We start from the raw sequence: 23,128 nt of genomic DNA, 5'->3' as shown, positions 1-23,128 counted from the left end.
GGAAGCTTGGAAAGCATTGCATCTGTGATCAGTGGATCAGGGGTGCTATGTCAGGCTTCTGCAAATAAGCCCAGCAGCTTTCTACCCATACCCTCATATGGGCTGTCTAAAAGTTGCAAGGCTTTCAATTGAACTTCAAGAGCGCTCATTGGCACCCTTCATTCAGTTCATTCAGAACTACAAGCTGCAGTGACTGATGGGAGCTGTAGTTCGTTCATCCAGAGGAAACTTGTGAATAAATGATGTGGCTGTGTGGGTGAGGATCCCTGCCCACTTTCACATTGAGGCAACAGAATTTGAAACATGTTACATGTTCCACCCAGAATATGGGTGAAACATGTAATGTATTACAAAAGGTGAACTTAGCCTTTCAAATTTCATTATTAACTTCTGTGCAGACTTGCAAGCTGGTGTTTTGACAACCTTGCTTGCACTAAAGCAGATTAAATTACAGTGCAAAATAGGTGGAACATTGAGTACTACCAAGACCATGTCAGTTCAAATGAACTGTCTGCTTATAAAAAGCCTTTTTAAATATTACTTGCCTGAAATCTACCTTGCTTTTGGTTGTGCTTTGGCTTTAAAAAACACCTGTTAATCACTGGTGAAATATCCAGGCCTCTTGTACGTCTTTTATAAGGAGTTGTGAAATATTTAAACAACTTTCTTACATATTATTAATTCTGTCTGGGTCAGTTTCTTGATTAACCAATGTTTCTTTCATTCTCTAATTATTGGTTATCACAGGTGGCTACTGTCTCTGAAAAATCCCGTATCATGGAATTAGAGAAAGACTTGGTGCTAAAAACGAAAGAGGTAGCTGACCTACGTCATAAGCTTGTAGAATGTAGCAAACAGACTAGCGATGTGGACACATCACTTTCGTTGTTGCAAGAAATAAATTCTCTACAAGAAAATATAGTAGAACTTAACAAGAAACATGAGCAAGAGATTCTCTCCTTCAAAAGCAAGCTTGAGAGTACACAAGGTGATCATGAGAGAGAAGTTGTGTCACTAAAAACCTCAGTAGAAAAGATATCTAAAGAAAATGAAAGCTTGAAAGTAAAGCTCACCCATGCAAACAAGGAGAATGCCGATGGGATAGAACTTTGGAAATCAAAATTGGACTCTGCAATCACTTCACATCAGCAAACGATGGAGGAACTGACCCTTTCATGCAGCAAAGGTGCACTTACAGGGAACTCTGAAATAATTGAACTTAAAGCTAAGATAGAGAATCTCAAGATAGAACACCAAAAAGAAATTGAACAACTCAAGTCTAAACAAGAGGCTGAGAGATCTCAACGCCTTAAAGAGATAGATGCTTTGAAGGCAAAACTACAGTCTTCTAATGAAGAAAAAGAGTCTGAACTTGAAGCTCTTCAGTCTAAACTGGATACAGCAGAAGAACAACATCTAATAGAAATAGAGGAGACCTTAACTAAGCTTCATGATACAGAAACCAAGGTAACAAAGTCATTTCCTGACTTAGTTTTTTGAACAAATCCACACGGACGGGCTATAGGCCCACATGTCAAAGGTTTGTATGTATGATGAATAGAGGTTTGCCAGTCTTGGTATGAGAACAGCATGTCTTGAGGTTGCTGAAGGGTATTTTAAAGTTCAAATTCACCCAAGTATGACACTCTTAAAAATGAGGCATGCTTTGAGGATATATTCATATCAGCCATAACCCCGTATTTTTTTTCATTCCGTTGGTGGCTGGCTTTTTCATGAAAGTGTTCCGAGCGGCTCGCGAGCCGCTAAAATGCTTTCAGAAGCGATGGGAGGAGACGTAGAATAAATCCTCTTTGATCCTTGGGGGACCGGAGTGACGCCATGATGTCACTTCCGGTCCAGGCTGGGAGTAAACAATTTTAATCAGAGTTTAAATGCAGACCAGTATATTGAGCTTTATGAAACTTTGCTCCACATTGTAACGGGCCCAGATGCCTTCTCTTAACCACACCATAATAATATATATATATATATATATATATATATATATATATATATATATATATATATATATATATATATATATATATATATATATATATATATATATAATTAGCCAGAAAGCTAAATGAATGGGCACCGCTGCCAAAGCGCCACGGCGCATTTAACTTTATTTGGCCGCTAGCTGGGGTTAAAAGCGCCCCACTAGCGGACGAATAGCGCCGCTAAAATGACGGTAATGCGCAGCTAAAACTAGCGGCGTTTTACTGTCAACGCCTGCCCCAGTGTGAAAGGGGAGAGCTTTCCCCTCACATCCTGCCCTGGGTACAACCTTTTTTACCAGACAGGTAGTGAGGAATCTCACCAGTGGTGCCTTGGTTCACAGTAAAACCTGACAGGAATACTAATCCCTCCCCTCTCTCTATCCAAAATTAAAAACTTTTGTCTATAGATATATTTAGATAGATCTATTTAACTGGTCACGAATTTATCAAGCAACCCTTTTTTACTCAAATGCACTATACTATATTTTACCAATTAAACACCAGTATACTAATGTGTTTTGACTACAGCTTGATAAAGATTTATTTTATTAGTTTTAACTATAGCACAAATTCATACAGCCAGGAAACTAACCTTACCAAACGTATGTTCAGGTACATCCATGACATGGTCCACTTTTAAAAAATACATTATTTGATTTGCATGTCTATTTTAAGTTTTTGGTAAAGGGAAAAAAAATTCTCCCATAACTGCAGTCACATCATTTATCTGTACCATGTTAGGCAGCTTGATCAAGTAGAAATCTTCTGTGCATGGATGGCAGGCCCTTATCCTGCTGCTGAATGTCTGGTTCTGAGGGAGGTAAAGTGCATCTAAACCCCAATTTTTTTTATTTTTAAAGTCTTTTCTTTACCTTTATTTTGGGCTGTTGCTCCTGTTAAATCTGGTATTTTTCAAATTCCTTTAACAGACCAAGGTGTGCAGTTAGTGGGTTGAGACAAAACATTTTACACTGTCAGGGGTGCTACCATTGTTCAGCTAACACTATTGTGAATGGCTTTAAAAGTGTTAGTTGTAGTTATGCTTTAGAGCTCATTTACACTTGCAGTTGGTGGGTGGTAAAAACACACAGCCAGGTGGGGTGTACACATGCCACAGCAAAAATGAACCCCCCCTCCCCCCCGGGAAAGTACCAGTATTCAAGCAAATGGGGCCATGTTGCAACTGCATGCAATGCACACACTAGCAACTTTTGCAGAGTTAAGACGTGCTGAAAAGATGACATCTCCTCACCACCTGTCAAACTTCTCTTAAAAAAGATCCACTGCAGATTGCTATTCAGGAGAGCCGCAAGCTATGCTAGTAGTGTAAACCTAGCCTAAATTTGTTAGTCACTTATGTAATGTTCATCTAAATCCCATAATCTATCGAACACTATCCTCTTCACAGACTGAAAATGCTACCCTCCAAGGGTGACTATTCTGCTTCTCCATACATAGTGGAGGCATGAGTGTAACCACCTTAAGACAAAAGTGTTACTGGTAGAATTAAGGAATTATATAATAGATATAGCATTTATATATTTTTTGGTTTAATTGATGCTTTAATAGTTAGGGTTAGGATGATCTGTGAATGGGGAGAGAATATTGTTGCTTATCAGATGCTTCCCCCATTCACAAATCATGCTACATGCAGTATAATCGCTACAGCTTATAGAAGACTCTGAGCTATTAACTCCCTCAGAGCCAGAAGTTCAGCAGCAGGAAGGACATTACAGGTAAGTGATGTGATGGAAGCAAAATTTATGTTTTGACTAAACTTCAGCTTTTAAAGTGGTTGTAAACCTCTAAAATTTAAAATTAACAAATGCATTTCCTTTATATTGTGTGTACTTGTCCATATCCAATGCACCTAGTGTGATTTTTGCCTCCCCTCTCATTCCTCTCTTTGCATGAGTCACTTCTGACAGTCCATGCCCATACTAAACAATCCCAGAATATGGCCATGCTCCCTCTCCAGCACACAGCAGGTGATTGATAGCTTCAGCTGTGCTTGTTTTCCTAGGGACTGTGTAGTATCTGTTCCCTCCACTCAGGTCTCAGATTAAACTCCGCCCTGTGCAGTCAGTGATATCAGATCCCTGCCAGTGAAGCTAAGAAATGCGGTAAAATGTGTGCTTTAAAAGGCTGTAGAGGAGAGAGTGCTGCAGATAAACGAGTACAACTTATGCAGTAGGATTTGTTTTATCTGTGTATCACTTGAGCTCAGTCACTTCAGTAGGGTATATTTAAGGGTTTAAAACCACTTTAAAAAACAAAAAGGCAAAAACTGTGTCTTTCATGTATTTGGTTCCATTTTTGTTTTTGTCATTTTTTTTTTCTTTCTTTTTTGTTCTGTTTTATTTTAGTTTTATTTGCTTATTCCATTCATTACATTCTGCTAGGCAAACGAACTGCAGAAGCAGTTGAAGGAGCGTAATGAAAAATTTTCTACCCTAGAGAGCAATTTACAATCGTTGCTTCTGGCCAAAGAAACCAATGAGAAGGAAATGGAGAATTTGGTAAGGTTACTGTTTATACACTGTTAAATTAGGTAGAGTTTAGGATTTTGCTTTGTAAAATGCTGATATAGCATTGTCCCTTTGCAGGAATCAAATGCTTCTTTTCTTGTAAATTGGTATACTCATTTATTGCATATTTCCATGTGTTAATCATTGGCATTTCTTCTAGAAAAAATTATTGAACTCCTCAACTGAGGAAACCAAGGTTTTCCAAAAAGTTATGCAAGGTGAGTAGGCGCAGATTTTTAAAGGGAGTTATAGTTTTGACCAGTAGCAGAACATGTTTAAAGGTTTGATCTACTCTTGGATACACCAGCACCAAAATAGTCTTGTTGTGGTCATGTCCTCATGGGAGTTTTTGGGCCTTCTGCCCACTTTTGCACATTGCTACTGCACCTCCTGTTTCATTTTTTATGAAATAAACCGGAACAGCAGGTGTGCAAACCTAGGAGCTCAAGCACAGAAATTTTACTGATAGAAACCCAAGTGATATATAATATAAGATTGATCTACTTAAAGGATAATTTCACCTTTGTAAAAAAAAAAAAAAAAAAATATATATATATATATATATATATATATATATATATATATATATATATATATATATATATATATATATATATATATATATATATATATATATATATATATATAAAATGAATGAGCCTGATCAGTCGCTCCTAGGCAGTCCTCCTTCCCAATGGCTCCATTAATAATGTTAGAAGCCCAAAAAAAGAAAATAATATAGTGTAAAACCGCTTTAAAAAAACAAAACAAAAAAACACTCCTTCAGGTGACAAAACAACTCGCATTCAAACCTGCAACCACATTCGTGTCCCTTAACCACTTTGCAGTGTATACCAAGTCCCAATCTCCAACACCGTCACTCCATGCACCTTAAACAAAAGTGCATATCAGTGCTTCTCTGTCCGCTTGCTTCAAAAAAGCAGGTAACTTTGTTCCACTAAATAAATCCAGCTTCCCTATGTGACGAATATAAAAGCTCCATATTGTAGTAACTTCCCATAAAAACAAATATTCAAATACAAATGCACTTACAAACAAACATTAATAAACTTACATTAATAAAAGACATGCATATCACCCTCAAGAAGGCTGCCAAGGTTCTTTGGACTGGAAGTGCCGTGGCAGCCTTCTTGAGGGTGGTGTGCATGTCTTTTATTAAAGGAGAAGTCAAGCCTGAGCTTTTTAGTCTGGGCTTCTCCTCTGGGTCACGGGAGTGCAATTAGTTTTGCACTCCTGTGACCTGTTTTCAGCAGCAAGCAGTCTGAAGTCCGCTCTTCGCTGACGTCATTGCCATCAGTGGAAGCACAGCGTCATCCCGACTTCCCAAGTCTGGATCTGCCAGCGGCCTTGATTGATGGCAGTCTCAGCGAGCCACTGAGACGGCCGCTCCCCGCCCCTCCACAGCTCAGCGATCCAATGAGCGTGGAGGATCAGAGCAGGAAAGATGCTGACTGACCGGCAGCATCTCTTTGCTCGTGGCTGGGTTCTCAGTGCAGACACGCCGAGGGACAGCTGCAGCATCGGTCTGATGCTCCATCCACCGAGGTAAGTATGAATCTAAAAAAAAAAAACCCATACTTCTCCTTTAATGTTTGTAAGTTGATCACCATCAGAATTGGGACTTCGCCATAGTAAAAGAAATCGGTGGAACAAGAGACATTTGGGACTTGTATATATGCACTTTATTGGACATTATAGGTATTGAATATTATGAAGTCATACCTCATGGGCATTTCTGAGGAAAATATTGGTCTGTAAGTAAGTGCTGGTTCTATATGCATATTCTGTTTTTCTGCTGAGGGTGGCCGATAATTTCCAGCTGCTGGGTTTTTAGTCTATTCTATTTTATGCTATTGTATTTTACAAGAGTGATTTTAGTGCGCTGGTATTGATTTACTAAAAGTACAAGTCTGTTTACTTGTTTTTATCCTTTAGAAACTGCAGGTAAACTAGATGAGCGAGAAAGACAATGTGCAGAAATAACAAATAAACTGGAGGAATTACAGCCCCTTTGTGCTGGTGAGTGTGTTTCCTCAGTGTAGTATCTAACATGTACATTCCCTTTTATTTGTTGCCCGATATATGATATTTATAAAGTGGAAGCACTTTTAAGTTTTGAAAGGTTCACAAGTGGTTCTACTTTGTGTTTAGCACTGGAGAAGAAAGTGAAAGAAGGTGAAGAAAAAGAAGAAAACTTATTGAAGGCCAAAGCCAACCTTGAACATCAAATCTCAGAAATGATCCAGTCCTCAGGAGACAGCTCTGCTCAGCTTTCAAAGTTGAATGAAGAATTGCAGTCTAGGGAAAGGTGCTTCCATTTGCATGTTCCTTTTCAGTTTTGCTTTTCAAAACAAATGTAAAATATTAACAGCATTTCCTTTTCTTATGCCCCGTACACACGAGCTGAAATTCCACCAGCAAAAGTCCGATGTGAGCTATTGGTCGTAAATTCCGACCGTGTGTATGCTCCATCGGACTTTTGCTGGCGGAATTCCCGCCAGCAAAAGATTGAGAGCAGGTTCTCTATTTTTCCGTCGGAAACAGTTCCGATCGGAAATTCCGATGTGCAAAATTCCTACGCATGCTCGGAAACAATTCGACGCATGCTCGGAAGCATTTTCTCGGCTCATCCTAGTGTTGTACGTCACCGCATTCTTGACGGTTGAAAGTTCAGAGAACTTTTGTGTTACTGTGTGTATGCATGCCAAGCTTGAGCAGAATTCCGTTGGAAAAACCATCCAAGATTTTTCCTACGGAAATTCCGCTTGTGTGTATGGGGCATCACAATGTTTTTATGAATGTGGTGTATAATGTTGCAGTTTTCTGAAGCAAGTTATAAATGGCTGATGCTGAACTTTTCCCACCTACAAGTGCTTGATTTTCCAGATTGCCTCATATAATCCCAATGCTTGCACTGAGGGGTTTGCACTCTGTGTGTTTATCAGATTTTCGTGAACTATAATCTCAGAACACAGCTGTAACTCCAGCTGCTGAGTTTACAGCCTTGGTTACGAGCTGTCACATGTTGGCATCTATCTTATAAAAAATATATATGCTGCCTGACTACTGATTATAAACTTACAACTTACTCAAGGTGGGTGGCTCACCAGTTAAAAAGACACAGGATCAGCATTTTCAAATGGTGGTTTGACATAACTGTTAATTAGAGTGTAACTTTACTCAGAAAATAAAGTCCTGCTAGATTACTTCAGGCTGGCCCCTTTTGCAGGTAAAGCTATGTAAAACATTAAAAATAAGTGCCCATGCTGTTTAAAATACAGCAATACCCTGTCCTGCACATGCGCAGTTGCTCTATATTTTTAGGCACTGGCATATTTGCAGAGGCCAATCTGCTGATAGCCTTAAAGCGGAATTAAACCCTCTTATCTTTTAAAGCCAAGGAAGCTGCTTCTGTTTGATCTGCAACTCCTGTGGTGCTGCACATGTGATCAGTTAAGACACCAGCCATTTGATGGTTTGAGTGTGGTTGAGGACACAAGCAAATGTGACAGTTAGCAGTCCTGGCATTCCAGGAATATAACTTTTTTTAAACTTAACTTGATGGGGTTTAGTTCTACTTTATGATTTACTGTTGTTCAGGGGCTCTGGGCTTCAGCAAAATGGCAGCCTCCAGCAAAAAGAAACAGGAGCAATGTTGGAGGCAATTTATAGCACACTTTTATTTTGAAAGTATAATTATTAATGTGCAATGTATGTTTCTTTCTAAAGAACATTTATTTTTATCAAGTTGTTAAGGGAAAAGTTCTGCTTTAATGGCAGATTTCTTTTATCTGCAGACCAGTCCAGTAAACAGTCCGTCTGTAGGCAATTACTAATAGTAAAGACTTTATACTGTATTTACAAAGCTAACGTGCCAGCATAAGGATCCTTCTTTTAAAAAGGGGACAGGTATTTTAAGTTCACCTTTTGCAGAAAATAGCCTATGCAGTCAAGGGGCCCCAGTAAATATTAAAAATCTGTTCCGCTTTTTAAAATTTTAATTTTATAGTTTTACCTGTAAGCCATTTTCATCCCCTCAGAAGCCTTGCTAATAAAATCCAAGTTAGCAGCCCCCACGTCCTTATTGCTAGGACATAAACTGTTGGTATTCAGTTCTGCAATGCCTGGAGTGAGCATCAAATGGTTTTCAAGTCTTATCAACAAGTCAGGACCTGGGGGTTGCTTACTAGCTGCTTTATTAGCCAGGATTCTAAGGGGATCCAGATAGCCTACAGGTAAAACAATAAAATTAAAGATCATTTTACAAAGCAGCCCAGATTTTTAATATCTACTAGGGTTTTTTGACTGCATAGGCAAATAATGGAGGCACAATAGTGCTCTAATATTCATTTCAGTAATTTGAACATTGATAAAATAAAAAATACGTGACAGTTCTTCCTTAAAGTGGTGTTCCGGCCGAAATTATACTTTTTAAATAAAAATACCCCTATAATACACAAGCTTAATGTATTCTAGTAAAGTTAGTCTGTAAACTAAGGTCTGTTTTGTTAGTTTATAGCAGTAGTTTGTTATTTTATAAACTTACAGCAGGCCGTGGCCATCTTAAGTGTGGGTATCTGAAGCCAGACTGTATTTCTTCCTGGATCTCATCCTTGCAGATCTCGCACATGCTCAGTGCAGCACAAGCAGTGTAATAGGTTTCAGGTCAGGTTTCCATAGCAACGGCAATGTCAGATTAAGTTGCCGCCCCTTCCCAGAAGGCATTGCAAACAGGAAATGATGCGATGGGCCGCGGCCAGGGAGGAGGAAGTGAAAAATGAATACAGCAGATATACAGTAAGTGCTGAGAAAAAAAATGTAAAAATATCCAATTCGTTTACAGTGCACAGTTTAGTGAGGGATGCTGAAGAGTTGTAAAAGTGGGTGGAACTCCACTTTAAAGCAGGACTAAACCCTTCTATTCCATATAGCCAAGGAAGCTACCATCTTAGCTTCTGTTTGATTTGAAGTTGCCATGGTGCTTCACATGTGATCAGTTATGACCCCAATTTTCAATGAATTGACAGTTTAAGAGCACAAACAAATGTGACCGTTATCATTCACGGCATACCTTGAATGCAACTCTTTTGGAAAACTGTTAGACAAATGGGTTTAGTTTCACTTTAAGTAGTGCAAAGAATGGTGATGCTCAAAGTCTAGTAGTCTACTGCAGTGGTTCTCAACCTCAGTCCTCAAGTACCCCCGACGGTCCATATTTTCCTTTACATTACACAGCTGCTTTTAATTGATACCAATGAAATTGGTATTGATCAGAGCTATTTTATCTAAGGGAAGTTCCCAAAACATGGCCCATTGGGGGTACTTGAGGACTGAGGTTGAGAACCACTGGTCTACTGCAGCTGACTGGATTTACCAAAGTTAAATAACTAAATGTTTAATTTTAAATGGTTGATGTAGATAACTATAGTCTCTGAACAGTTAGTCTTCATGTAGCAGTTGCATTGTGTTTTGGTTTAAAACTTTTGTGTTAAATATTTTTACACAGGAACTTAGCTGATCTCCAGACAGAACTGTCAAAATCCAGAGGAACAGTAAAAACACTACAGGAGGATATTGAGAAGCTGGGAACTGAAGCTAAGCGATGTTCAGTGGAAGCACAGGAATCTCACCAGTTGGCAATAAAAGCAATGGCTTCTGAAATAGAAGGCCTGGTAAGAGGAGCTTTATACTTGTGGTTACTGTTAAGACAACAATTGACCTTATGATATGCTCTGTATGTGGCATATTATGCATTTGTGTATAGAAGTATTTGAAGTCTATGGATCAGAAGCTGAAACAAGTTTAGCAGCTTTGTGTTGCTTATAGATATCGTTAAAGTGAGATTTTCAAATATTTTTGTAATTAAAGTATTTGTGGAAATGATTGATTCTGAGGGGAGGTACAGTCAGGTCCATAAATATTGGGACTTCAACACAATTCTAATCTTTTTGGCTCTATACACCACCACAATGTATTTGAAATGAAACGAACAAGATGTGCTTTAACTGCAGACTTTCAGCTTTAATTTTAGGGTATTTACATCCAAATCAGGTGAACGGTGTAGGAATTACAACAGTTTGTATATGTGCCTTCCACTTTTTAAGGGACCAAAAGTAATGGGACAGATTAACAATCATCCATCAAACTTTCACCTTTTAATACTTGGTTGCAAATCCTTTGCAGTCAATTACAGCCTGAAGTCTGGAACGCATAGACATCACCAGACGCTGGGTTTCATCCCTGGTGATGCTCTGCCAGGCCTCTACTGCAACTGTCTTCAGTTTCTGCTTGTTCTTGGGGCATTTTCCCTTCAGTTTTGTCTTCAGCATGTGAAATGCATGCTCAATCGGATTCAGGTCAGGTGATTGACTTGGCCATTGCATAACATTCCACTTCTTTCCCTTAAACTCTTTGGTTGCTTTCGCAGTATGCTTCGGGTCATTGTCCTTCTGCACTGTGAAGCGCCGTCCAATGAGTTCTGAAGCTTTTTGCTGAATGTGAGCAGATAATATTGCCCGAAACACTTCAGAATTCATCCTGCTGCTTTTGTCAGCAGTCATATTAATAAATACAAGAGAACCAGTTCCATTGGCAGCCATACATGCCCATGCCATGACACTACCACCACCATGCTTCACTGATGAGGTGGTATGCTTTGGATCATGAGCAGTTCGTTTCCTTCTCCATACTCTTCTCTTCCCATCACTCTGGTACAAGTTGATCTTGGTCTCATCTGTCCATAGGATGTTGTTCCAGAACTGTGAAGGCTTTTTTAGATGTTGTTTGGTAAACTCTAATCTGGCCTTCCTGATTTTGAGGCTCACCAACGGTTTACATCTTATGGTGAACCCTCTGTATTCACTTTGGTGTCTTCTCTTGATTGTTGACTTTGACACACATACACCTACCTCCTGGAGAGTGTTCTTGATCTGGCCAACTGTTGTGAAGGGTGTTTTCTTCACCAGGGAAAGAATTCTTTGGTCATCCACCACAGTTGTTTTCTGTGGTCTTCTGGGGTTTTTTGGTGTTGCTGAGCTCACCGGTGCGTTCTTTCTTTTTAAAGATGTTCCAAACAATTGATTTGGCCACACCTAATGTTTTTGCTATCTCTCTGATGGGTTTGTTTTGTTTTTTTCAGCCTAATGATGGCTTGCTTCACTGATAGTGACAGCTCTTTGGATCTCATATTGAGAGTTGACAGCAACAGATTCCAAATGCAAATAGCACACTTGAAATTAACTCTGGACCTTTTATCTGCTCCTTGTAAATGGGATAATGAGGGAATAACACACACCTGATCATGGAAAAGCTGAGCAGCCAATTAACCCATTACTTTTGGTCCCTTAAAAAGTGGAAGGCACATATACAAACTGTTGTAATTCCTAAACCGTTCACCTGATTTGGATATAAATACCCTCAAATTAAAGCTGAAAGTCTGCAGTTAAAGCACATCTTGTTCGTTTAATTTCAAATACATTGTGGTGGTGTATAGTGCCAAAAAGATTAGAATTGTGTCGATGTCACAATATTTATGGACCTGACTGTATGTGTTTCTATTATGTAGAATTTTCCTGCTAACTTTTGTATCCTTGCTATTGTGTACATTCCGCCTCCTTTTAACTCCACGATTCTCTGGGCCCTGCTATCATACCAGCTGAGCAACCCTGATATTCCCCTTATTTTGGTGGGTGACCTTAACAGTGTACTGGACCCTGTACTTGGCACCGCCCTCCTGCTATGGGTTTTAAGCAAACTAGGTCCACATTGACTTTTGGCGTCTCTGCAACCCAAAGCAGAAACATAAATACCCTGACCACTATTATGCAGAAGCTGGTGGGATTTTATTTGTACCTCTACAGTCCAAAACAAGGATATTGACAAGTTGAATTGCAAGAATTCTTGCATGAGATTGAGCTGCCTTGCTTAACCAAAATTGAGTCAACGGTTAGATGCACCTATCCCCATAGAAGAAGTCCATTTAGCGGTTAACTCTTTCCCTAATTGTAAGGTCCCTGGGGATCCCGAATGAGGCATATAAACAATATGGGGACACCATACTACCACACCTACTCAGAACATTCAATGCAGCTAGAGACAGTCAGTACCTTCCAGACACAATGACAGAAGCCAATATAGTTTTTCTGCTTAAACCAGAGAAGGACCCTTTAGACCCGGGCTCTTATAAGCCGATTTCTTTATTACAGACCGAAATTACAATTTTGGCAAAGGTGTTAGCGCTAATGCTAAATGTGGCAATATCATCTATCATACATCCTGACCAATCTGGCTTCATACCAGAACGCTCTACAGCCATTAATTTGTGACGCCTGTTTGTTAATATACAGTTCCTGGCCGATAATATGGGGGATAGGGCACTATTGTCGTTGGATGCCCACAAGGCCTTAGGTGTCGAATGGCAGTACTCGTGGGCTACAATGCAGGAGTTTGGATTTGGACCCATATTCCTATAATGGGTACAACTACTTTATACCTCTCCGAAAGTGGTAATTAGAGAAGCAGGTCATGTATCCTCCCCTTTCCCATTGCATAGAGAAACCCGGCAGGGATGCCCTCTGTCCCCTCTCTCTTATTCCCCATAGCCATAGAACCGCTGGCTGCTCTTATGATGCTCTAACCCCTTAATAACCAGTTTTAAATATGGCCAGATTCATGAAAAAATAATGCTCTATGCAGACGACGCTGTTGTTACTGGGTGACACGGCGGGATCCCTGAAGGAAGCCATGACAGTCATTAAAAAATTTGGAGTATTTTCAGGCCTGGTGATCAATTGGACTAAATCCTCGATCATGCTGTTAGATTCTACCCCTGGCAGTCAGGGACCCACACTCCATGACATCCCAGTAACCTCTCAATTTAAGTACCTAGGAGTCGTAACCATGAGATTATATCTCCCTCAAGCTCTGCCCATTATTATGCCCCATTAGGTACAAAATTAAAGTATGGTCTAAACTAAAGATATCACTTGTAGGCAGAGTGAACCTCACCAAATTTATTTTTATGCCACAACTTCTTTGTCTTACACAATACGCCAATGGTAGTTCCACTTCTGTATTCTGCATCATTAATCCCGTGCTCTGCTCATTTATATAGCTTGATAGACCCCCCCGAGGATTAAGTTGGAACAACTCCAAACACCCAAGGAGGTGGGGGGCTTGCCCTAGCCAATCATTGGCTCTATTATTTAGCAGCCCAGCTCCAAGATTGAGTTATACCCAAGGAGACTACCAGGGAGGGGGTTAATGAAGACCCAACCATGGTTCTTCTTACATACATTACAGGAAAGCATAATTTTGCCACGGGACTGGAAGCGTTGGCTTTCGCTAAATCGAACAAACCTTTTCCTACGTATGTTCTAATACAAAAGATATGGAACAAAGTTAGACAGCTACAGGATCTCATGGCTTCACTGGCTATAGCCCTATATGGCACAATAAATTCTATGAAAAACTAAAATCCCTTACATGTGCAGCAAGATGGAAATCCTATGGTGTCACACACTTGGTACATATCTTTACTAGCGGTAAACTGTGCTCCTTTCAAGAATTACAGAATAAATTTGGGTTGCCCCAATCCATGTATTTTCCTTATTTGCAGCTACACCATGCGGTAAAATCACAAGCAGGCTTATGGATACAATCTCCGGCTCCTGTCTTCCATTACATGACAGAAGTATACCGCTTTAAGAGTTTTATCTCCAGACCTTATTCTATACTAATGTCTATATTTCAAAATAACTTCCCAACCAGAGTAATCACCAGCTGGGAAAGCGATGTGGGCACGTTTGAGGACCAATGGGAAGAAGTGCTACGTACCATACAATTGTGCTCTCTTAATACAGCACATCCTTTGTCCCAGCTTTTTATAGTATTACGGGTACATTTTACGCCGGCCAGACTGTATAGGATGGGCATACAAGAAAATTCTGATTGTGCTAGGTGCTCTAGAGACCATGGGGGCCTTAGCCATTTACTATGGCGTTGCCCAAAACTACATCTCTATTGGACGGGAGTTATTGCAACCATTAATCAGGTATTAAAGGTCAGTGTCCCACTAGACCCCAAACAGTGCATTTTAGGTATCCTAGATGACCTCCCAATTGAAGACAACCGTAAGCAGGCTCTTTTCCAAGCCTGTAAACTAATCCTCAGAGGCTAGAAAGTGATTGAGCCTCCTACTCTGAAGGAGTGGGTAGCCCAAATGGGAGTTACCTTGAGATTAGGAAAATGCATCTTCCAGCACCGTGGCCGCCCTGGTAAAGTTGACTTGACATGGTCCCCATGGTTGAACACACCTGGCCTAACCCCAGTTGACCTAATTCTGGACAGGATACTTCTTTAAATTCTACTACCGGGGTAAATAAGGGAGAGTAGCTATGTTTAAAGGAGGGTGTATATACTAATATGTTATGGTTTGGGAGACAGAGGAGGAAGGGTATTTACGGAGTGTTGCAATGGCACACACAGCAGCCTGTTTGTATGTGTGTCCCAGAAGGCAGATCCACGCTCCAACCCAGTGCATCTGCTGGGCAGGGGGCATGACTGTAGGAGATACAGACATGCAGTGCTTGCAGGGATGCAAACTGGCCAAACCAGTACAGGTCTACTTCTGTGCTTAGCATGGTGCGTTTGATAAAGGAAACAAGGGGGACAGGTGGGATCACCAGGTATATAGCAACAAAAAATTAAATAAATGCTTTATATGCTGTATTTTTCAAGAACGATAGTTTTAAGCCAATACATTTTAAGAAATCATCACTTTTTGGTGTAACATACACCTTAAGTCTTTTGGCAGTTATAGCCATTATATGTAAAATAAACTTTTTTTTTTTTCTTACTGTCCTACGTTATGGCACTGAAAAGATCTGAATGTTCATTCAGCAGAGACTTCTTTAGTAGAGCCTGGTTTCTGATTTTCATTAAATGAATGCAGGCTTTTCGTCTGTGCATCCCCTGTTCTTCGTATAATAAGCATAGAGAAGTGTTAGAGCATACACAGGAGAGGAATGTAAATTCTTGGCCTTTTTCAGATGTAGTCCAGCAACATAGTTTGTGACCTTGCTAGACCTCAGCTTTGGTGGGTAAAGACCTGGGCAAAAGCCCTACAGGGAGGCTGTTTTGATGCAAGCAGTTTTGTTCAATCACTGGGTTCTAGATGCAACGCAGTTGGTCACACAGCCAGTTTTACAGGAAGGGGAGCTGTGCCAGTTTTTAAATTTGGTGCTAGAGCAGCCCACCTTCTACAGTCCTTGTGCTTCTGCATGAGTTCCCTCTATGGTGCACATGCTTGTGTGGACCTTGTTGCTTTCCTGCCATCTTCTCTGCATCTAGATCAGTTCTATGATCCCCTTAATGGTACCTAGACTTCTTGCTGCCTTACAAGTGACCAGGTCAAAGACTGCAATAACCCTTCCTTCTCCAGCAGCAATTTTAAGTACTCTTTGGACTACCCCTCACTGTGTGCTAGTATGGCAAATCATGAGCACAAAAGCAATTCACTAACCATTCTTGGGGGTCTTGCAGTGTCCCCCCAAAAGGCCTGACATAGTCCAGATTACTGTCCACTGCCAGAGTTGCAGCGTTTGAGTCTTCCTTAACCCCTTTAGGGGTTAATCCTTTATTTGGTATTTTCCAGCAACAGTCTTTCTCCAATTACGAGCAAAACTGCAGCCAGGATTGCCGATTTAGAACTCAATGGACCACAAGCGTGCTGCCACACCCTCTCCTTCGACTGCAATTGCTTCTGCACAGTCATCTGAGAATGAGGAATATTGTACCCTATACTAGGACTTGGTACATGAGAGGTCAGTCTGAAGACGATACTCCAAAAAGTTAAGGATACCATCTTGGTCCTTATTGGCGCATAGCTAGATTTGGAGCTGCCTGCATCAGGAATACCTAAAGTAACAAGCCTAGTTTTTCTAAAGAACCCTTATTCTGTAATTCTGGTAATGTGGACCTGAAAGCTTTTTAGAACAGACAGTGAGCGGGCAGGCTACTATCGCAGAAGAAACATGAACTTTGTTTTTTGGTTCACTTTGCTATTTTTGTGCACCCCACCACAGGCTTGGGGGAGGAAAAAAAATGGGGCCAGTTTGCCATCCTGCTTCTCAGTCTCTGACTTTAGTGGCTTGTCTGCTGAAGCTCAGGTTGTAGGGGACAGGGGCTTTTTGCATTGTGGTGTTTTCTACATTCATGGATGAATCCTATCTTTTCACCAGTCTTGTATATATTGGAATTTGGCCCTAAGTATCATCATGTGTCAAAATTTCTATTGTTTAAGGCCCCTTTCACATGGAGCGGATCCATTGAACAGACTCCTCCAGCTCAGTGGGGGATCGCTCCGTTGATCCCCACTGAGCAGGTGGATGACAGGTCAGTCTCTGCTCACTATATGTGACCCCAGACGATGTCCTTGGAGACGAAACGCGTCGGGAGGTACTCCACTGCCACCATTTGTTTTTAAAAAGCGCTGATTTTACCTTGGCCCTTTCTGTTTTTCCTTCTCCATACTACCCTTACCATATCTATGAACATTTGATCATTGTCTCTCACGAGACAAATCCACTAGGATACCCTTCATCTTGTGGACAGTCGGGTGGTTTCGCTCCAGCCATTTGTGGGTTCCAGTGTCCATTCCCAGTGGTTATCCATATAACACAAGCCCGTTTGGCTCACGGAGCATATGCTCTGGTGGGTTCAAACGTTCTGGTAATCCTCCTAATTTTCGGTGGTGGTACTCCTCACTTTATAGATATACATCCTGACTCACAGTTTGGACATTCACAAGAAGCTTGCCTCACATTTTGAACTTTGTTATTTTGATTTTTGTCACCTGGATTTTCCTTGGATATTTATTATCATTACTTTTTTTAATTGTTTATCACAGTTGCACATGTTTCTTTACCCTATTTTATAGGTTGTGATTATTTGGGTCCATTGCCCCTTATTTCATATATGTGTCACGTTATGTTTTTTAAGCGCTACACTAATTGTCTTCCACTGTGCAGGGACAGACCTGTCAGAGCTCCGCTGTCCTCTATGGCGAGACCGGATGAAAACGGACAACCTGTTCGTTTTCATCTGATCTGCTGGAGAACGATCGCCATCCGTCTGTTTTGAGCGGATCTTGTTGGATTGGATGGCAGGAGGGTGTCAGCGGTATCCTAGATAATTCTTTATCTATCCTTACTTTTTAGGTTACTTTTCATATCTGTGTCTATAAAGAATCTACTTCCTGTGTTACACAAGGATAAGGTTTTGAGGTCCAGAGCCTCTTTTTTAGAAAAAAAAAAAAATTGTTTTTCTATGACCTTTAACAATGGTATTGACCTACCATCTCTGTCCTGTCACTAAACATCAGAAAGGAGGTTCCTCCAATGTCTGGATATGATGCATGCTGTTTATCTCCCAGCTATAGCTCTCTTAACAGTCGAACGCTATCTTATCGTTCCTGAAGTTCCCTGTAGGGGGGCAACCTGCTTTTTCTGTTATCGCTAGGTGGATTTGACAACTCATTATTCAAGCCTCAGTGTCTCATCCCTCATAATACAATCCAACACTACATTTCAAGTGCCCATGGGACTTTGAGTTACATCACAACACCAAGGTAGAATATAAAAAGATTTTTATTCAATAAAATAATTTTTATAAAGCACACACCTTTATAAACTAAGAAGCTGATTTACTGTAATTATAGTTAAAATGTCATCTTACTCACAAATACTTGTATTAAAGTTCCACAGAATGACAGTCTAATACCAAAATAAGCAGGTCACAAATCTCAACACATTTCATAAATCTTTACTTCATCTTCAGTAGCTGCTGCTGATGTCAAAAATTTAGAAATCCTCTTAGTACTATAACACATATATATCCTTTAACAGGATAAGTATTTGTGCAAATTGCCATATTTGATCATGGGACCAATACTTACAAATTAACTAGGTGGTATGCCTAACGGGACGAATGAAGCCTGGATTCTATATAGAGTGCAGTATTGTGGACCGTTACTTTAAAAACCTGGACTATGTTTGGAATGTATTCACTTTACAGTGTCAACTTTCCAAATCTTGTGCTAAAATTCAACAATTCAGAGCTTAGTCTTTGGTGGATGACCAGGCATTACATCGCACACTTTACGGCCACTTCACCACAAGGACTTTACTTACAGAACGAGTTACACCCGAGTTGCTGCACACTCCTCCCTGATATGTTTACCCTATATATTGCACCCTGTTTCATGAGTACCCCACAGGGGAATACCCTCACCAGTACCTGTTAGGGAAACCAGGTGAAAGGGAGCCAGTCGTTCTGCTGAAGACCCGCACGACTACCTCCAGAGTGCCGATGCTTCCCTGGCATCAGCGCAGGTCCTGATATCAACATCGGTCTCTGCATCGAACTCTAGTTCCATTTTGCAATAAGCAACCTATCTGACAAAAAACTGATTTTTCTGCATATGTGTCACAATTCCTCAGATAATTTTAAACATCTCTGTCCAGGGCTACAAAATGCCAAGCCTCTTCTTCAGCTCCTCCCTCTTTACCAGAGTCAGATCCAAATATGCCTGGCCTAGAAAAGGCAGACACAAAAGGGAATGAGGACACATGAAGCTGTATGTAACATGCTTGCTAATGTGGATATGCTCGCTTCTGCTGTGCGTGAAAGCATCTGCATTGTTGCACTTGATTCTCATCCATCTCACTATTCTCCTTTGGGTACAAAAAGACCTGCAAAATCTATAATGACATTCCCTGTTAATGAACAATTAGAATGGGCAATCTGTGACCATTGCATCACTTCATAAAGATTTTGACTCCTCCTCCAAAAATCTTTGCCAAACACTATCCAGTGGGAAAAAAAAAAGTTCACTAAAAACAGGCCAGGCCTGGCCATTGCTACCACCTTCTTCACTTTACCTATTTTCCTCTCATTTTACTTTGTCATCACTGCACCACTGGTCTCATTGGATTTCATGCTTTTTGATAACATTAGACTTCTTCACTTTAAAGAATTGCACAGGCGATGCAAGAGTATTTCCTCTTGCCATTTCTGCCTCTCGCCCCCATATAATCACTTGGCATTTGGGATCAGTTTGCTAGAAATACCTGTACATGGATATTTTTAGTGTGACAGTTTATTCATCTGCATTGAAACTTACTGCCTTCCTGTGACCCTAAAATTGCACCATTGTGCATTCCAGTTACATCTGAACTGTATTCATCAATTCAAAATTTCAATAAAACCTTTGTAAAACAAAGTCTATTCCGGTAGTCGACCTTGCCATCTTAAACATCTTGCTGTACCAGCTGAAGATGTTTCTTCATTTACAACTTCTTCTTACAGAGTTTGAGACACTCTTAAAAGCTCTCTTTAGTGTTGCAGGGCCAGCTTTCACTGCAATTTCAGTATTTTAAACTGCAGCTAATTGGACTAGGGCAATGAACAACCAACACGATTCTGTATTCCAGGACCGTACCTTAACTGAGCTGTTACCTTATGCTCTTCTCTTTTGTTTCCAGAATGGCTCTAAACTCCATTTACTCACCAGAATCTTGTGTGTGGCGTAAAGTCTGGACAGCTGGAGCTGCCTGTGTAAAAATAAACAAATGTGAATCACACATATGCCCAAGGGTAGGCACTTTACCAATTTCAGGAGGGAAAGTTTTACTTCCACCGTGGAAGAGTACAAACCTTACATACATAGTTACATAATAGGTGAGGTTGAAAAAAGACGAAGTCCATCTAGTCCAACCTATGTGTGTGATTATATGTCAGTATTACTTTGTATATCCCTGTATGTTTTGGTCGTTCAGGTGCTTATCTAATAGTTTTTTTAAACTATCGATGCTCCCCGCTGAGACCACCGCCTGTGGAAGGGAATTCCACATCCTTGCCTCTCTTACAGTAAAGAACCCTCAACGTAGTTTAAGGTTGAACCTCTTTTCTTCTAATTTTAATGAGTGGCCACGTGTCTTGTTCAACTCCCTTCCGCAAAAAAGTTTTATCCCTATTTTGGGGTCACCAGTACGATATTTATATATTGAAATCATATCCCCTCTCAAGCGTCTTTTCTCCAGAGAGAATAAAGCCTCGTACACACGATCGGATTCTCCGACGGGAAATGTGTGACAGGCTGTTGGCGGAAAATCCATTTGTACGCTCCATCGGACAATTGTCGGATTTTCCACGGACAAATGTCTGTTGTCAGATTTTCCGAGCGTGTGTACACAGGTCCGTTGGACAAAAGTCCAAAGTACATACACGCATGCTCGGAAGCAAGGACGAGCCAGAAGTGGTCGGTCTTGTAAACTATTATTCATAATGGAGAATTAACATTTTATGAAATCTCAAAATGCAGCGCACATTCTCTTCTTCTTTAATGAGATAATAATGAAGCTGCTTTGCTGGTGAAACTGATGGAGTTATTGCAAACACATTTTCAAAGGCTTTTTTTTTCTAGTGATATCAAGAATAATATGATTTTTTTTTTTTTTTTTTGGGCAAGTTACCACAACACCATTATCCCGTAGTTTTTAAGATCAGAGATACAACTATGTTGGTGTCCCTTGTCAGGTTTACATTGTATTTTTTTAAATGTACCTGCCCATTCCCAAACTGTCAAAACACATAGCCAAGTATTATTCTACACATTTTTTTTATTGTGCATTAAAAAAAGAACACAAATAAATTTAGACATGCTATCTGCCGATAGAACTTAACCAAAAAGTGCATTCTATGCATCCAAAAATATAGAAAATATAACAAATCAAATCATTATTATTCAACCAAAAAATAAAAGCCTCATGCATGTGTCCTTAATATAGGGGGTCCCCAAGGCCAAGAGTTGGTGAAAGCAGGGGTCCGTCATCCGGAGATAATTTCAAAAAACATCTGAATTATTCTCCTGGAGCTCTCGTAGTAAAGACATATGACATAATTGGTCACGATTAATAAAGCAGCCAATTTTTGGTCCAATAACTCCTCCTCCTGTTCCTGGACTGGACTTGGGTCAAAGCAATAACTCCAAGACCAAAAATAAATAACACGTTATCTCCTCCGATCCTGCAACATGTCTGGTTGATGAATGGCTGTTCAGAAACAAAAGCGCGAATCAACACTCACCAAACTTCTACTAACACGAAATTGGCAGAAGGAGCCCAAAGGGTGGCGCTAAAGAGCTGAAAAACCACATAGTACGTCACTATGTTCGTGTTTGTTGGCCGACAATTCCTTGCCGCTTGTATGCAAGACAATATCCAGGCACACGCCTTCGGACAAAAGTCCAAGGTTTTGTCTGCGGAAAATCTGATCGTGTGTATGAGGCTTAAGTTCAGTGCCCGCAACCTTTCCTCGTAACTAATGTCCTCCAGACCCTTTATTAGCTTTGTTCTTTGTACTCGTTCCATTTCCAGTACACCCTTCCTGAGGACTGGTGCCCAGCACTGGACAGCATACTCTAGGTGCGGCCGGACCAGAGTCTTGTAAAGCAGGAGAATTATCGTTTTATCTCTGGAGTAGTTGATCCCCTTTTTAATGTATGCCAATATTCTGTTTGCTTTGTTAGCAGATGCTTGACATTGCATGCCATTGCTGAGCCTATCATCTACCCCCAGGTCCTTTTCCATCCTCGATTCCTCCAGAGGTTCTCCCCCTAGTGTATAGATTGCATTCATATTTTTTATGAATAAGACCCTCCTTTCCAGGAACCTCTACAGTGGATAGAAAAAGTCTACACACCCCTATTAAAATGTCGGGTTTCTGTGATGTAAAAAATTATAATTTCAGAACTTTTTCCACCTTTTTAATGTGACCTATAAACTGTACAACTCAGTTGAACAACAAGCTGAAAACTTTTAAATTGAGGGAAATAAACATGAATATGGTTGCATAAGCATGCACACCCTTAACCGCTTGCTGACCAGCCGCCGCAGTTTTACTGCAGCAGAATGGCACGGCTGGGCGAAACAATGTTGCCTTACATCGCTTCGCCATTTGGGCACTAGGGGTGTTGACTGCCGGGCTCCTGTGATCACTCATGACAGAGCGGTTCTAGGGAACACAGTTAACCCCTTGATTGCCCCTTAGTGTTAACCCCTTCCCTGCCAGTGACATTTATACAGTAATCAGTGCATTTTTATAGCACTGATCGCTGTATAATTGTCACTGGTCCCAAAAATGTGTCAAGTGTCCAGTGTGTCCACTGCAATATCGCAGTCCCGATAAAAATCGCAGATTGCCACCATTACTAGTAAAAAAAAATAATAAAAATGCCATAAATCTATTCCCTATTTTGTAGACGCTATAACTTTTGCGCAAACCAATCAATATACGCTTATTGCAAATTTTTTTTTACCAAAAATGTGTAGAAGAATACATATCGGCCTAAACTGAGGAAAAAAATAGTTTTTTATATATTTTTGGGGGGATATTTATTATAGCAAAAAGTAAAAGATATTGTGTTGATTTTTTTTCAAAATTGTCGCTCTTTTGTTTATAGCACAAAAAATAAAAACCGCAGAGGCGATCAAATATCACCAAAAGAAAGCTCTATTT

At 40.3% G+C, this 23,128-nt stretch overlaps 1 protein-coding gene across 8 annotated transcripts in view; it reads left to right on the top strand.

Moving 5' to 3' along the window:
* The window catches only part of CLIP1 (CAP-Gly domain containing linker protein 1), a 225,624-nt gene that overhangs the window by 125,137 nt on the left and 77,359 nt on the right, over nucleotides 1-23,128 (top strand). For 7 of the 8 annotated variants that reach the window (XM_073626975.1, XM_073626958.1, XM_073626938.1 and 4 more), the window contains 6 exons: nucleotides 748-1,467; nucleotides 4,406-4,522; nucleotides 4,692-4,749; nucleotides 6,488-6,571; nucleotides 6,704-6,860; nucleotides 10,059-10,224. In XM_073626975.1, the coding sequence (XP_073483076.1) occupies nucleotides 748-1,467; nucleotides 4,406-4,522; nucleotides 4,692-4,749; nucleotides 6,488-6,571; nucleotides 6,704-6,860; nucleotides 10,059-10,224 (1,302 nt within the window). The remainder of the gene's footprint in view (nucleotides 1-747; nucleotides 1,468-4,405; nucleotides 4,523-4,691; nucleotides 4,750-6,487; nucleotides 6,572-6,703; nucleotides 6,861-10,058; nucleotides 10,225-23,128) is intronic. The other variant, XM_073626982.1, reaches the window with a different exon arrangement.

This window comes from Aquarana catesbeiana, linkage group LG01 (assembly GCF_042186555.1).
Source record: "Aquarana catesbeiana isolate 2022-GZ linkage group LG01, ASM4218655v1, whole genome shotgun sequence".
In the NCBI taxonomy this organism is placed as follows: domain Eukaryota; kingdom Metazoa; phylum Chordata; class Amphibia; order Anura; family Ranidae; genus Aquarana; species Aquarana catesbeiana.
Note: the sequence above shows the minus strand (reverse complement) of the source record. Positions and strands in the feature narration are given on the sequence as shown.